Source organism: Abrus precatorius, unplaced genomic scaffold (genome assembly GCF_003935025.1).
Source record: "Abrus precatorius isolate BTA unplaced genomic scaffold, Abrus_2018 Scaffold9, whole genome shotgun sequence".
Taxonomy (NCBI): Eukaryota; Viridiplantae; Streptophyta; class Magnoliopsida; order Fabales; family Fabaceae; genus Abrus; species Abrus precatorius.
In genome coordinates, this window is record NW_020874439.1 from 33,752,572 (window position 1) to 33,766,825 (window position 14,254).

The 14,254-nt window shown below is 25.7% G+C and overlaps 1 protein-coding gene across 1 annotated transcript; it reads right to left on the reverse strand.

Moving 5' to 3' along the window:
* Positions 1–476: 476 nt before the first annotated feature.
* Positions 477–3,353, reverse strand: LOC113850379. Its single transcript, XM_027480907.1, has 4 exons — positions 2,748–3,353; positions 2,383–2,648; positions 882–1,058; positions 477–785 (listed from the first exon to the last, which is right to left on the reverse strand). The coding sequence occupies exons 1-3, from the start codon at positions 3,022–3,024 to the stop codon at positions 993–995; spliced, it is 609 nt and encodes a 202-aa protein (XP_027336708.1). The 5' UTR covers positions 3,025–3,353; the 3' UTR covers positions 477–785; positions 882–992.
* Between the last annotated feature and the right edge of the window lie 10,901 nt (positions 3,354–14,254).

The following is a 14,254-nucleotide window of genomic DNA, read 5'->3' on the forward strand; positions in this document are numbered from 1 at the left end:
AATAGCATGATCATAGTTATCGAAAAAAGGTATTTTTTTAAGAAAATATTTATATTAACTAATAGTTTAGCAGAAAAATGTAAATTAAAAACCAAAAACTCAAATTGAGCTCAATAGTGTTTGTTGGATGCAAAATAATCAACAGTTAACTTTAAATTAGAAACTTCATATCGGTCTTTTTCAAATAAACAAAATTATTAACTTATTATCGAACGACGACGGAATAAAAGATCAAGAACATAAAAAGTTGAAAATTGATGAATGACAAAGGGTTATTAGACTTGGAGGAATCTTATAAGTAAAATGGAAAATATTTCTATTTTTTAGAAAACGTGTATAATTTTTTTTTTTCAGTAACCCAACGAGTTAGGTAAAAAGCTTGACATTTTATATTTTTATATTAAATAAAAAAAAATCAAATTTTGTGTGTGAAACCTTTTAATATTTTTTTACGACTACCATAAGATTATAATTTCAACCATCAAGAATTCAAACTATAAATTTGAAAATATGGTCTCACTGCACCAAACATCAATATAAAGCAATCAGAATACAAATCCCATGAAGTAGGCCTTTGACCACTACTAACAATCCTTTGACTTATATATATATACAAGAAGATATACACGAAACAAAATAGTTGTTACATGAATCGCCAATGATGAAGCTCAATTGTACATATATACCTAAACACCATTCAACAACTTGATGTATCATGGTAGCGATAAACTATATTAAGTGTTAGTGTGTTAGATGTCAAGGTTGCTGGCATCCTTAGGATAAACCTGAAATAAGACAAAAAGGGTAGCAATTAGGTTTTGGTTTAAGAAATCATTATTTTATTTTGCAACAAAAATAATTCGTATTTAAAAGATAATTACCGTGGCATCTCTTGACGCACACAAGAACTTAATATGAATAACTGAAGCTGTTAGTTGAAAATCTATACGTTTAACTGATAATTCCTCTAATCTTTTAGTGCCACAGTGATTTCATTTGACTCTTTCTTCTTGAGGAATCTTCGGATACCTAGGATACCCAGTTTTGCAAGCCGAAATCTGCACAGACATCAAAAGTAGAACATGGTTAATGTCTTCATCAAAATTTTTTATAGGATAAACATGTAAAAACCAAACTAATGTTTGAGGCACGTGAGAATAATTTGTTTATATCTTGTGACTGAGAGAGAAATATGTTATTAACTGTACTTAGTGGGCAACCTCCAACTTGGATGGCAATATTGAAGGCCACGATCTTAGGCTTGAAAGTTATAATTTAACAATCAAAATGCGTTATCGTATCTTTGCATATGCCATATGATCAAATACACACCTAGATATTTGTAAACTATAAATGGTGGACTTTAGTCATCAATTAAGGGCGGTTTTTCCCATTTTATCTTATATATGAAGATTCTTTGGACACAAGATTTTTTTAAAGAACGATTTATATGTGTGAGACCAAGTCCTATTTCTATCACAATCAACGTGTTTCTAGAAAAAATAAATCGTTTCATCAATACTATTATTATTATAAGTTAAAAAAAATTTAGGGTTCAACCCATGGAAGAATAATTTGGTTGATTTAATGAGAGTCCAACTCCAACATCCCCTCATATGACCATATACCATGCCCAATTTCCAACTCAATTTGGCTGTTTTGAAAAGTCAACAAGCGATGTTGCCAAAGCTGAAAACACATGGCCAATATGAATTTTGCGTTCTAGCATTCAAGAGGAACTGTCATCAAAGTAATTGACCTTCCAGAGAGGTAGGAAAATCAACTCTTATACACTATATATTACTAACGCCAATAAGTAAAGCCCCTAACGAAGTTTCCTCCATCAACAATAGAACTTACGTGGGACCTCACTAAATTTCCCACCATTTACTCCCAGGGTCACCAAAACATACAACAACCAAAACGGGAAACTAAATTGTAAGTTTCACTAAAAAGCAACCAATCTAAAAATAACTTAAGGTTATTTAAAAAATGTGTGCATATAAAAAAAAAAACTTAAATTTAATATTTTTTTTATTAAAATTTTCAAAATCTGTTATCACTTTAAAATGTTTATTGTTACTCCTTCTAATTTTATTTTTTTTTGCATAAAAATATTATAAATGGCAATAGACATTTTCAACTTGTTTTTGTTAAAGATTATATTTATTATAGTTTTTAAAAAAAATATTTTTTTATTTCTTAACCAACCCTTAATCTACTCGTTACCATTTGCCTTTTAACTTACTTTACAAACATGGTTTAAAGAGTTACTGTGAAATTTTGCAAATTGATGTTCTTCCACCTAAACACGCAATTAATTAAGAATTTAATTAGGCTTTGGTGGGAAGGAAAGAGGTGTGAATGGGGGTAGAGACTTACAGCTTCAATGTCAATTTTGTAGACCAAAAGCTTTCGTCTTTCTCTGCAACTTGTTCTGTAGGCCACAACAATATGCCCCACGGCCAAGGCACAAGAACACACGAACAGCGCTATTTCGGTGGCTGGAACGTACCCTTTACTCGAAACACTGAAGATGTAAACAGCTTTCAACGACACAAACATCAGAGACAGAACAGAGCACATCGTCGTGATCCCCAAATAAGGCCCTCGAGAAAGCCTTGGTCCATCGCATAAACTATAAACACCTACATAAAAAAATGTCACAAACCCATTTAACAACATTCAAAAGGGTCTTCCAAAATCAATAAAAAAATTACAATCTTTTTTTTTTAAGATGTACTTACAGAAAATGATGAAGGATCTTATTATGGAGACAAGGGGTATATCAATGAGAGAGTAGCGAAAATCGTAGTTGTGGAAATGGGAAGAGAGAGTCTCCAAGGACAGAGAAGTAGGGGAGAGTGTAGAGAGCAAAGCAGAAGGAACAAGTGCATCGGCAATAACAAGGAGAACCGGCGCGGAGAAAAGAAGAAGCGATATAACCATGGTGATCAAGAAGAATACAGTCTTCAAACCTCTTAGTATCCTTTTGGATTTCTCTTCTTTGGAGGAAAAACCCATGTTGTCGGATCCTATGACTCGATTCAAATTAATCCTGCCTCAGCTTATATGCGGGCTTATTGCAAAAAATAATTGAAAGAACTATATATATGTGTGTGTTGTTCTATTGTGTGTTATGATCACAAGGGCAACGAGGAAGAAGGCTTAAGAGGGTGAAGAATTGGAGATGGAGAAAGGAAGGTGCAGGCCAAGGTGCAGCAAATTTGACCGGACTTGTCCACTCTCTCTTGAGTGATGACAAATGCTTGAGACTTTACACGCAGACCCTTAATGGGTCATATAGAGGAACCCAACAGTGAAAATTTTTCTCTCTCTAAACCAACGGCAATACCTAAAAGCTTATAAAACAATCAACTATATCTATGTTTCCCTATTATTTTACTTGGTGAGGGTTATTCCCTGTGTACCCCCCACCAAATTCACTTCTAGATCTTTGACACGTGTCCCATTGTTGTTCCATGTGCTGCTTGATCAGTTTTTTCATCACGTCATCTCATATGCCATGTATTTGTATCTTTTTCAATCAAGTTTTTTAAATAGAGATATTTTGTGTATAAAAATTCACAAAAAATAAAAAATCATTGTGTGGGAGATAGTAAAATGTAAAACTTAGGTGAAACTAACTATAACTAAAATTGAGAAATTATACAGATATAAATATTGAATATATAATCAAGTGGTGAGCATTATTATGTCGTTATTAGTAACATGATCTTACACCATTTTAAGATTATAAAACATCGTATTTGGTTTTCATTTGGGGGGTCAGAGAGTGGGTGACTACAATATTTCTGCCAATCAAGCGGGTATGGTGGAAGCTAAAGATTGTTAGCATGTGATCACATGCTGCATTTTTTGTTTTTTCGAGTCATAGACATTATTTTAAAAACCTGAATACAATGAATTTTGTTTTGTTCTGTAGATGAAGATAGAAGGTAGAAACTAAACTATTACTAACTTTAAGACGATGATGATGTGATACTGTTATTTGATTCATGTAGCCTGATTGAATTCACCAACATTCGTCAATCCATCAATTTAGCATGTATTCATGTCCTTATTGGTTGCCATGGGATTCTCTACTCTATAGTTTTGTTTTTTTTTTAAGAGTGAGAAATGAAATATATATACTTTTATATTAAAAAAATTTGTGTTGTATATTTTTTTAGTTAAAAATATGTATTTCATTTTAATATAAATAAGCTTTCTTGTAATAATTTTTTCTTGGCTTGTGCATAATATTCACCAAAAGAAAATAATTTAACTTCTATGGTATATATTAACATCCTTGTATTTTAAAAATTATGAATGAAACGCGTTTTGTGAGATTTTATATTTAATTTGAATCCACAAATAATATAACTATAAAAAAACGTTTATATTATCATCCAATTTAAATTATCATTTAAGTGAATAATTATTAATTTAAAATTAATTTTGTTATGTATTCTAATTAATTGATGATATATAAATATTATTAAAATTAAATCAAGTCAGATTGTTAGTTTATTAATACTTTTAATCAGCACTTGTTTTTTTAATCTATATTAAGTACAAGAAGATATTTATAATAATTATTAAAATGTATTCTAAAAGTTTTCAATTTTAAAGACTTATATTTTTTTTATTCATAAAATTTCATGTTATTAAAGTAAATTTTCCTCAAATAATTTTACAATTTATATTTTTATAATTTATATGAATGTGCAATGCACACAATACTTGCTCGTGTAATTTCTAAAAAGAAAATTTTCACAGCACCATTTACATTGTACTTTTTGTTTTATTCAGTAGAATTATTAAAATGCTATTTCTTACAAGTCCTTTTAAAATTAGAGAAAAAGAGCTTTTCAATATGAATATATTATATATATTTTTTTAATAATTTTCTTTTATTTTAGAAATTGAGTATTAATTGAAAAACATACACTTATTATTTTAAATATAAAAACAAAATTAGTAACTATAAACGGAAGTGCAATTAAAATGATTTTATAAAAAAATGTAATTTATGTATTTCTAAAAGGTTAATGTAATTAATCCTTAAAAAAATCGTTTCTTAAAACCTTGGGAGGAGTAAAAACGTAAGAACCGTATTTTTGTCTCTGACTCTTGGATCAAATGAAAAGAGTTAGGAGACTTGGTTTGGTTTTAAATAGTTAGGAATGTTCAATCTTTAATCACAGATCCGTAACACATAATTTTAATATATCGTGAAGCCAATTACCGTTAATTTTAATTATGTTTCAGATAACAAACTTTTGAATAATTTATTTAAAAGTTATTCATGGTATATTTTAATTAGTTAATATTATAACAATTTTTACAGAGATAAAATTACAAAAAAATGTTTACACATTTTAAAAATATTAGAAAACAAAATATATTTTTTAAATATCTGAAATTACTTTGCATATGAGTCAAATTTCAAGATAGTAAAATACAAATTTGTCATTTTTTTTTTCAATTGTGATAACCAGAGTTATTTGAGAATCCGAATTGTGTAAATCAGACATGTAGCAGCACCCTATATTCATTTTAACATAGTTCACTTCAATTGTTAGAAATTAGTAAAATATTTTTCTTGACCCTTTGGCTGAAATCAAGTGTATAAATGACAAGTTTACAATTTCATTATATAAAGTCCATTGGTGCCAGATGAATGATAAAATTAATCACATATATACCACTTGTAGTTGCCTAACAGGTATATGTGGGGTGTTCCTTTGTTAAATGATTATTTGGTGTGATTGTATACAGAAGAGAAAGTTTGATATGCATAGCCTTTAGGGAAAAAAAATTTCCAAGTTATTTTTCGTATCATGAAATTAATAAACATTTTCCAGCATTTGATTGCTGGCCAAATGGAAAATTGTAAACTTTAATTCGTTGTACATGATCAAATGTATATGCAAAATTCAGCAAATAAAAATAAAGAAAAAGTTCATCATGTTATTAATTAGAAATTGAACATAATGACAACAGTTGAAGAGAAAATGATTATTCAAAAGATATTAAGTAAGATATATAAACAGTTTTATATTACATTTCTAATATATACGTTTACCTTTCATGCAAGAGTTTATTGAGTTTTAACATATAGGTGGTAACATATAAATCCGCCTATTTTGTTTAAAATTGTGTTTTTTTAATTAAAAGAATGTATATGAATTATTATACACAAGTTTATTTAATTTGCTTTAAAATTCAATTGTTTAAGGTTTAAATTATTATATTATTAACTTTTACTTTTTTATAATAATTATTTAAAAAAATAAAAATAGTCTGTAATAGTATAATTTACAGTAACATAGATAATTTGACTTCAGAAAAAATAATATTATCTTTAATAATAGTATACTAAACATTAATAAAATATTTAATTCAATTAAATATCATTTTTAAAAGTGACTTTAGTAAATTTTTTAAAAAATTTAATTATCTAATAAATTATATTAATAATTTATTAATATTTATTATTAATTTTTTTTAAAGATATAATAGATTAAATTACATGTTATATTCATAATTTATCCCTTTTAAGTTTTCAGCCTATCCATGTATAATAAGCAGCCCCTCACTACCAACTAGAGTGAAAATAAGAAGAAATCAATAAAATTTAATTAAATAAAAATAACTATACATGCTTGCTCCTTTTAGAGGGTGGAAATCAAATATATTGAATAGCAATTACTCCATAGATGACAAAGGGATACAAAAATAGTAGCATGTGAAAATGTTGATATGTAAAAGATACTTCAGCTTCAGGTCTGAAAATGACCCAAGTAATGCAAATTTCTCGTGTTAGAGCTAAGCAGCCCTACGTTAGAAACATAAGAAAGGTTAGAAACATACTCTTTTAAACACATTTTTTATTATAGAATAAATTTTATTAAAAAATATTCATTTATGAATAAAAAATAAAATTTACATAATTTTTATAATTTTTAAAGAGTAAATTAAAAAACGTGTTACTAAAAATTTTATAAAAAAATAATAGCTTAATTTTGTATTTATTTATAGAGAATTGATATTGAAAAGTTTGCAATGAGTAAATGAATGTAGGCCGATAACTGTGGAGAACGGTCAAGGTTGGCATCTATGGCTGACTCTAGCCGCCATATGAGGACAATTAATTAATGTCACGGATGCTACAAGGGTCTATGCTTCTAGAGAGGGTACACGTTTTTTAAATATTATATATATATATATTAATTTTATTAACTTTGATTTTTATAATTGAATTTAAATATATCAAAAATATTTTTATTAAAAATATTTATTATATTTTTAAAAAATACCATAAACACCTTTTAAATAAAAAATATTTGTTTAAATACTTTAATTCAATTTTAAGACTATAAAATTATATTTAATAGGTAATTTTATAGTTAAAATAGTTAGTTATTAAGAATAAAATGTGAAAAAATTAAATAAAAAATAAAATGAAAATTTTGTAATAATAAATTTCAAATTTTCTGTTATTTTATATAACATACTTTCTTTGTAAAAAAAATATAAGTTATTTTATTAAAATTTATCAAACGCAAATAATTAATATTCATTTTAACTTCTTTTATACAATGAATATAAATAATCTTTTCCTACCACATATTTAATTTGGTTAAATGTGTTAGGTAATAGGTACGGATCATCAAACACCAAATCATTCAACAGAAATAATATTTTTAGCGCTGATTATTTAATTATTAATTGTTAGTAAAATCCGTTCAGTCAAATAAAATAAAAAAAGGAAAAAATATTTACTTAATTTTTTTGTTAGAATAATATCTTATCAATTAACTTATACCTTCTGTTGTTATCAAGATTTGATGGGGAAAAAAAAGTTAGATTACGTTACAAATTATAAACGATACATAAATGTCAACATATAAAATAAAGAGAATAAATTTAAGTAAAATTATTTAAATAATTTTAGTTTTATATTTTAATTAAAATTTATAATTTTATCAATATAAAAAAAAGTTTAATATTGTCTTATTTTTTAAAATAAAATTTTAATTAAAAAATAGTTTTAAAAACTACACCTAGATTTTGTCTAAAAAAACGTGTTTAAGTCACTGAATGTGTATTTTAAACATTACGGTTTGGACATATAACGAAGGTAATTATGTAATTTACCGTCAACGTCATCTCTTGCGACCTTCATTTTGTCGTTTTGACCTAAATATTCAATTAGAAGGTTGGTCTTAGTTTGTTTGACTTTAACCTGAAGTAAGAAAATTCATCAGAAAACTCACGTTGAGAAAAACATATTAATATTCAATAGTGATGATAATGTCAAAATGCAAGAATTTCTAGATTGGGTGCAATATGAAAATGTCTTAATTTGTGTTGAGAGTTTTGAACAAGCCGTGATCTCTCTTGTGAATGTTAATTATGCATGTTCTTTGATCTCCAATTATGTAAATTTTTGCTTTCAGAATTTTCTTGAAGAGAATTTTCTAATGTAAAGACTTTATGATCAATGCATCATCGTGTTTTTAAGCACATCAAAATGTGGCAACTCATTAAAATAATAATCCCCGAAAGATCGATAGGAAAGATCAAACAAAATGCTGAAACACCTTTTTAGCTAAATCAAACCTAACTTGTTTTTGTATGAAAAGTTTAATAAAGCTACTCAATCCACCATTGACCAAACAGTTCGTCATTCCTCTGATCCTTATCCCAAAGTTTGTGTGGTACCCAATTTAATTTGATGTTTCCTTCTTTCTTACAGCATACATGGAATCAACTTCACCAAACGCAAATATAATAATGTGAATCTTTGGCTAACTTTGTTGACAAAGGTTGAGAACTCCTCAATTACAATCTTTAGGTGGAAAAACATAAAACTTTAGTTAAGATGAAAAAGAAACCTATGACGTATGCTATGTGGATGATACGAGAAACATTAGTGTAAAGAAAGGATAAAATGCAATCCCTCATTGTCTGTACGGAAGTTTTGTTATTGCATGTTTGCATTCCTTGAAAATCACTTTCGGTAAGTGATAAGAAAGAGATGTTTTTAATTATACAGTGTAAAAGAAGGATAAAATGCAATCTCTTGTGTTGTCGCTACTGTGTCCTTATTGCATTTTCCTTGAAAATCCATTCATGTAAGTGATATTTCTTGAGTACTTTTGTGTCAATTTGTGGGGCTGATGTCCTTTTTTACAGGCATAACAGAATGTTTTTATAATTACTATTCACTTAATAATCTTAATTAAGTGTGGTGAGACTTAACTGTTTATGTTTAGTTATTTGTTAAATTTTGTGGCTGTACATACAAATTTTTAAGTAATAATATTTAGACATATATTTAAATAATAAATTTATTTAATAATAAATTATTATATTTAAATATATTAAAAAGCGGTTAAGTCTTGAATGTATAATCAAAATTAAATAAATTAAAATTAAAAAATAAAGTAATAATATTATATTAATATTTGTTTATATTCTTAATTTTATTATTATTTATATTTAATTATAATATTAATATATTGTGTTATAATTTTTTATTTATAATAATAAAAATTAGTTAAATATGAATTATATTTTATTTAAAACTAAAATTTATAAAAAAAATATAAAAAATAAAATAAGAAATTTAATATATATATATATATATATAATAAAATCATATAGCAAATAATATAAATAATATAATTTTAAATAAATTATATATAATAATATTTTTTAATTTGTCACATATTTTTTTTATTAATTTAAATTTTTTAAATACGGTATCTATAAAAAAAATTTAAGATATTACAACACATATCTTAATCTTTTCTTTCTATTTATGTACAGTATTTAGTACGATCAATAGTCTATTAATTTCGTAAATAATCATGCACTTTATGATATTGATAGCCTGTTTGAATATTTAACGTAACTCTTATAATCGAAAAATATTTCCTTTTTAACGAAATTATTGGCACATAAGCTCGATTTTGGAAATAAAACATGTTAGTTGAATTTGGTGTACTATGATATATAATTATTTAGTAGAACAGACCTATAGATTATTTATTACGCTAAATAATGTACACTTTTACAATAAAGAAATTAGTGTCGATTTAAGCACAAAGTTAATAGAGTATTTCTCTTAGGTCTCCAAAATTATAAAAATAAATTTAAAATATTATTTGTTATTATTAAAAATAAAATGATCATTAATTAAAATTTAAATAAATGTTTTTTTATACATAATAAATATTTTTTTTTTGTTTCAGTTTTTTATTTGCAGTTTTAAAATTCAACACTTAAAATTTTTTATATCAGTAAAATGAAGATGTGATTAGTTAAAAGACTAAAAGACTATCATATGTTAGTTTATTTGGAGTCACACCGTGAGTGGATGGAATAAAAATAAAATATAAAAATTAAAATAGAAAGAAATTAAATAAAAAACTAAAAGTTAAAGGTTTTAAATAAATTCCCTAAGGTTACGTGTTCTTACGAGAGAGTATGCAAGAAGAAAAAGAACGTGGATGATAAAATTAGCAATTCGATTCCATAAACAAATTTTCATGAAGGGAATCTTTGATTGTTGTGAAAACAGACACAAAATGAAAAATCAGTAAAAAGACAAGCTATGCATTTGCTTCCTCAAAATTGAACCTTTTGTGTTTGTGTGTGTGGCCCCTTAATATCGTATTAGCCAAGGGATAGCATGCACGTACTAGTGTTAGCTATACACGCATGTTACGCGGAGAAGCTAGGGTTCATAATAATTACGATTCATAATGTTTCATTATCATAAAAATAAGCCTCTTCCTTTTCTAGAAAGGGATGTATAGGATACCATATCAGACTTGCCCATTTCCCACTTTAGATTACAAAGTCTCAATAATTAAAATATCAAAGGATTCATTGTCACGATTTTTTTATACATAAAACATATATTATTAAATACAGATTTTTAGAGAATATTATGAAAACACGTGTATTAATTTATTTTTAAAAAAATCTCAATAACATTTTTAAAAAATAAAAAAATATCCAATAATGCAAGTGTTTGTGTGCGTGTGTGCGCATTAAGTGTTGCAATTTTAGTCTGAGATTATGTACTCAAATACGCAATGTTCCACAGATGTCTAAAGCCCAAACAAAATGTGTTTATATATTTTTGACGTCTTAAGACAAGTAATATATTAAATATTTAATTTTTTGTATGCATGACACAGACAATATATATGAATTTCTTTATATAGCTATTTCAAATATAATTAAGAATTCATAATTAAACATGTTAGTTTGACAATGCGTATACATGGATATATCCGAAACTCATACAATAAAATTGCTTTCCTCATTTGAAACAAAAAAAACCAAAACAAGCAAATATGATCACTACAATTAAATTAAGATTAAGAATGAGGTATAAGTAAAGCTCCACCTTAATCTTTAAGATTGTAAAGTTATGTACTTTTATATTTAATTTCATAGTTTTTTTTTTAATCTTAATCTCTAACGTTATTTATTTTCATCTTTGGTAATAGTGAAATTTTTTAAAAAAGGGAAATAAATCTTATACTATTTTTACAGTCATAGATACATCGAGATAAAAATGTATAAAATTACATACTAAAATAAACAACACCCACACACAATCTTAAAGATTAAGTAAAGATTTACTCAACTAAGTTATGTTTTCACCTCAACTAACTGCAGGTCAACATTTCACAAAGTGAGAAAACATACGCCAACATATTCCCCGAAGCAATTGGGGAAATCAATACCAGTTAAAAAGACATCACCCAAGTAAATCAAAGTCTTTGTTCCAAGCACAGAGTACTAAAGTCACAGAAAAATAGGTTGAGGATTCGGGGACAATAATGAGGCATGGGCCACGGGTTGGGTCGACCTAGCTTTCCGGTCACGTCATCTAAAGGAAATTAAAGTCGGCAACCCAACCAAGACCACATTCTAGGAACCACATGGCAACATATTTCATTTTCGACATCAGATTTAATACCTTTCTTAATTATTTCTTAAGATGATGAAAAAACCCTAGAGCTGTCAAAGAACATTCCTGATTCCAACTGATACATTCTACAGCTAAAAATATTAGAATTTCTAGATGCCAACAAATTAAACTCGTGTTTAACATCTTCCAAATTATAAAGAATTTATGAAAATAATCTATCATCTTTATAGTTATTCTAATATATTTTAAGGTTAAAAATGTTTGTGTGTGTAAAAGAATTTATTAAATAAATATTTAATTAGACTGTTTAGTTAAATACTGCAAATATTTAACTATGCGGTATAATTACTAATGAATCCCTTTATTTTAAGTTACAATACGTTTAAGCACGTGATTAGGAAAAATATTTCTCAAAAGAAATTGTTTTTGGATTTTCTTTAAAAAATTTAAAACATTTCTTTAAAGCAAGCTGAAGAAAAAATACGTTAAATATGTTTTACTTATTGCTCACTGTCACAGGATTTGATTCCAACTTATAGTCAAGTTGTTTGTCTTTCTATTTATTTAATATAATCATTTTGGCTTTCCAAAAAAAATTTACTTTGCAGTTACTTTAAATACTATCAATGCTATTAATCGTGAATTCAAACCTTGTATGAGTACGACAACAATTTGTTATTTAATTATTTTTTATAGTTGACGTTTATTTTGAAGACATTGCTCAAAAAAATTATTAAATAAATGAAATTAAATTAATTTATAACTCGGATATACTTATGGGTATCATATTGTAATTTTAATGATATTTTAATCAATAATATATATTTTTTTAAAAGGTAATCTATTATTTTTAAATATCCTAATAATGAAACCATAACTTTTCTATATCCTCGAGTGAAGTAGTACTAATAAAAGGACAATAAAATTCGTTTTATGTTTAATATAATTTTACTCACTTAAACTTAATACTATAAATTAAGATGAAATAACTTTTTGTCAGATCAAATTTATTTATGTGTTAAGTAATAAATATAATTTTAGATAATAGTCAAGAAATTATAGAAAAAAGATAAATCAATGTTTTTTTTTATTTTGTTGAACACGATCCAAACAAACCATTTGACCCAACCCAAATTGTAGATGTGTTTTTGGTCAACAAGTGTACACTTTTATAGCTTCAAAAGATCAGCGGAAATTTTGTTAGTGCGCTCTAAGTGGGTTCCTTCATTTGGGCCTTTTAATATTTTGTTGAAAGATAAAAAAATTATAAAAAAATAAGAATAATATTAAATATTATAAAAATTATGTGGGTCTCATTTTTAATTTAATATTTATATTTTATATTTTTAATAAATTTTAGTTAATAATAAAATAATATTTAAAAAAATGTTATGATGAAAAAAAAAAAACACAGCAATGTCGAGTTCCTTTATTACAATTAGGAAAATTCTTGTGTCACGCACAGATTTATGAATAATCACTCTTTCATAATTAAACATTTTCAGCTAATTAATGTGTACAATTTTATAACTTGAGAATTCATCCAAATGAGTCCACCTCGATAATAGATTTTTTTCTCTCACATTTAACATCCTTTTGCATTTTTTTTCCTTACTACGTGCAATTAGCATTTGAATTTGTGTTTACAGTATAGGAATTATTTCTTTATATAACAAATAGGGTAAATGTATATCGAGGGAAGCTAAATTTTGTAGATTTAAGTTTGATCTAATTTTTTTTATATTTTAAGGCTTTAATTTAATTTATTTATTTGATATGAATCTGAATATTTCTACAAGTTTAGCTTCTCATGAAATTTTTCAAAAATATATTTTATAATAATATTTTTAAATAGATAAAACTTTTTTTCTAAACAAGTCAATGAACTATGTTAAGAAGCAAATTGAAACTCTCAAATTAAATTATATACAACGTTAAAATAATAATATTATTATTTAAATAAATCAACCTATTGCATTTAATTTTTTCTGAGGATAGAAATTTAAATATTTCAATTAAACACCTTTTTTTTAATATTAAACTTACTAACCTCATTTAAGCTCGATGTAAGTCAGAAGTAATTGATATTTTTTTGCTCCCAAAACTAAAATAAAATAAAATAATATATAATTCCAAAACAAATATAAAATATATAAAAATATTTACTTTTACACTTGATTTATCGAACTATTTAAATATTATTAGTATTAATTTAACAAACCAATAAAAAATTATATGAAAATTATTTTAAAAAATAACAAATAATATTTTAAAGTGACAATTTCTAAA

Bases quoted from the DNA above. Each gene is read 5' to 3' on its own strand.
- LOC113850379 (XM_027480907.1), bottom strand. From the start codon at position 3,024: ATGGGTTTTTCCTCCAAAGAAGAGAAATCCAAAAGGATACTAAGAGGT. The intron at 2,649-2,747 runs GTAAGTACATCT...TTTTTTATGTAG, and splicing joins AAGATCCTTCATCATTTTCT to GTGTTTATAGTTTATGCGAT. The intron at 1,059-2,382 runs GTAAGTCTCTAC...ATGTCTGTGCAG, and splicing joins ACAAAATTGACATTGAAGCT to ATTTCGGCTTGCAAAACTGG.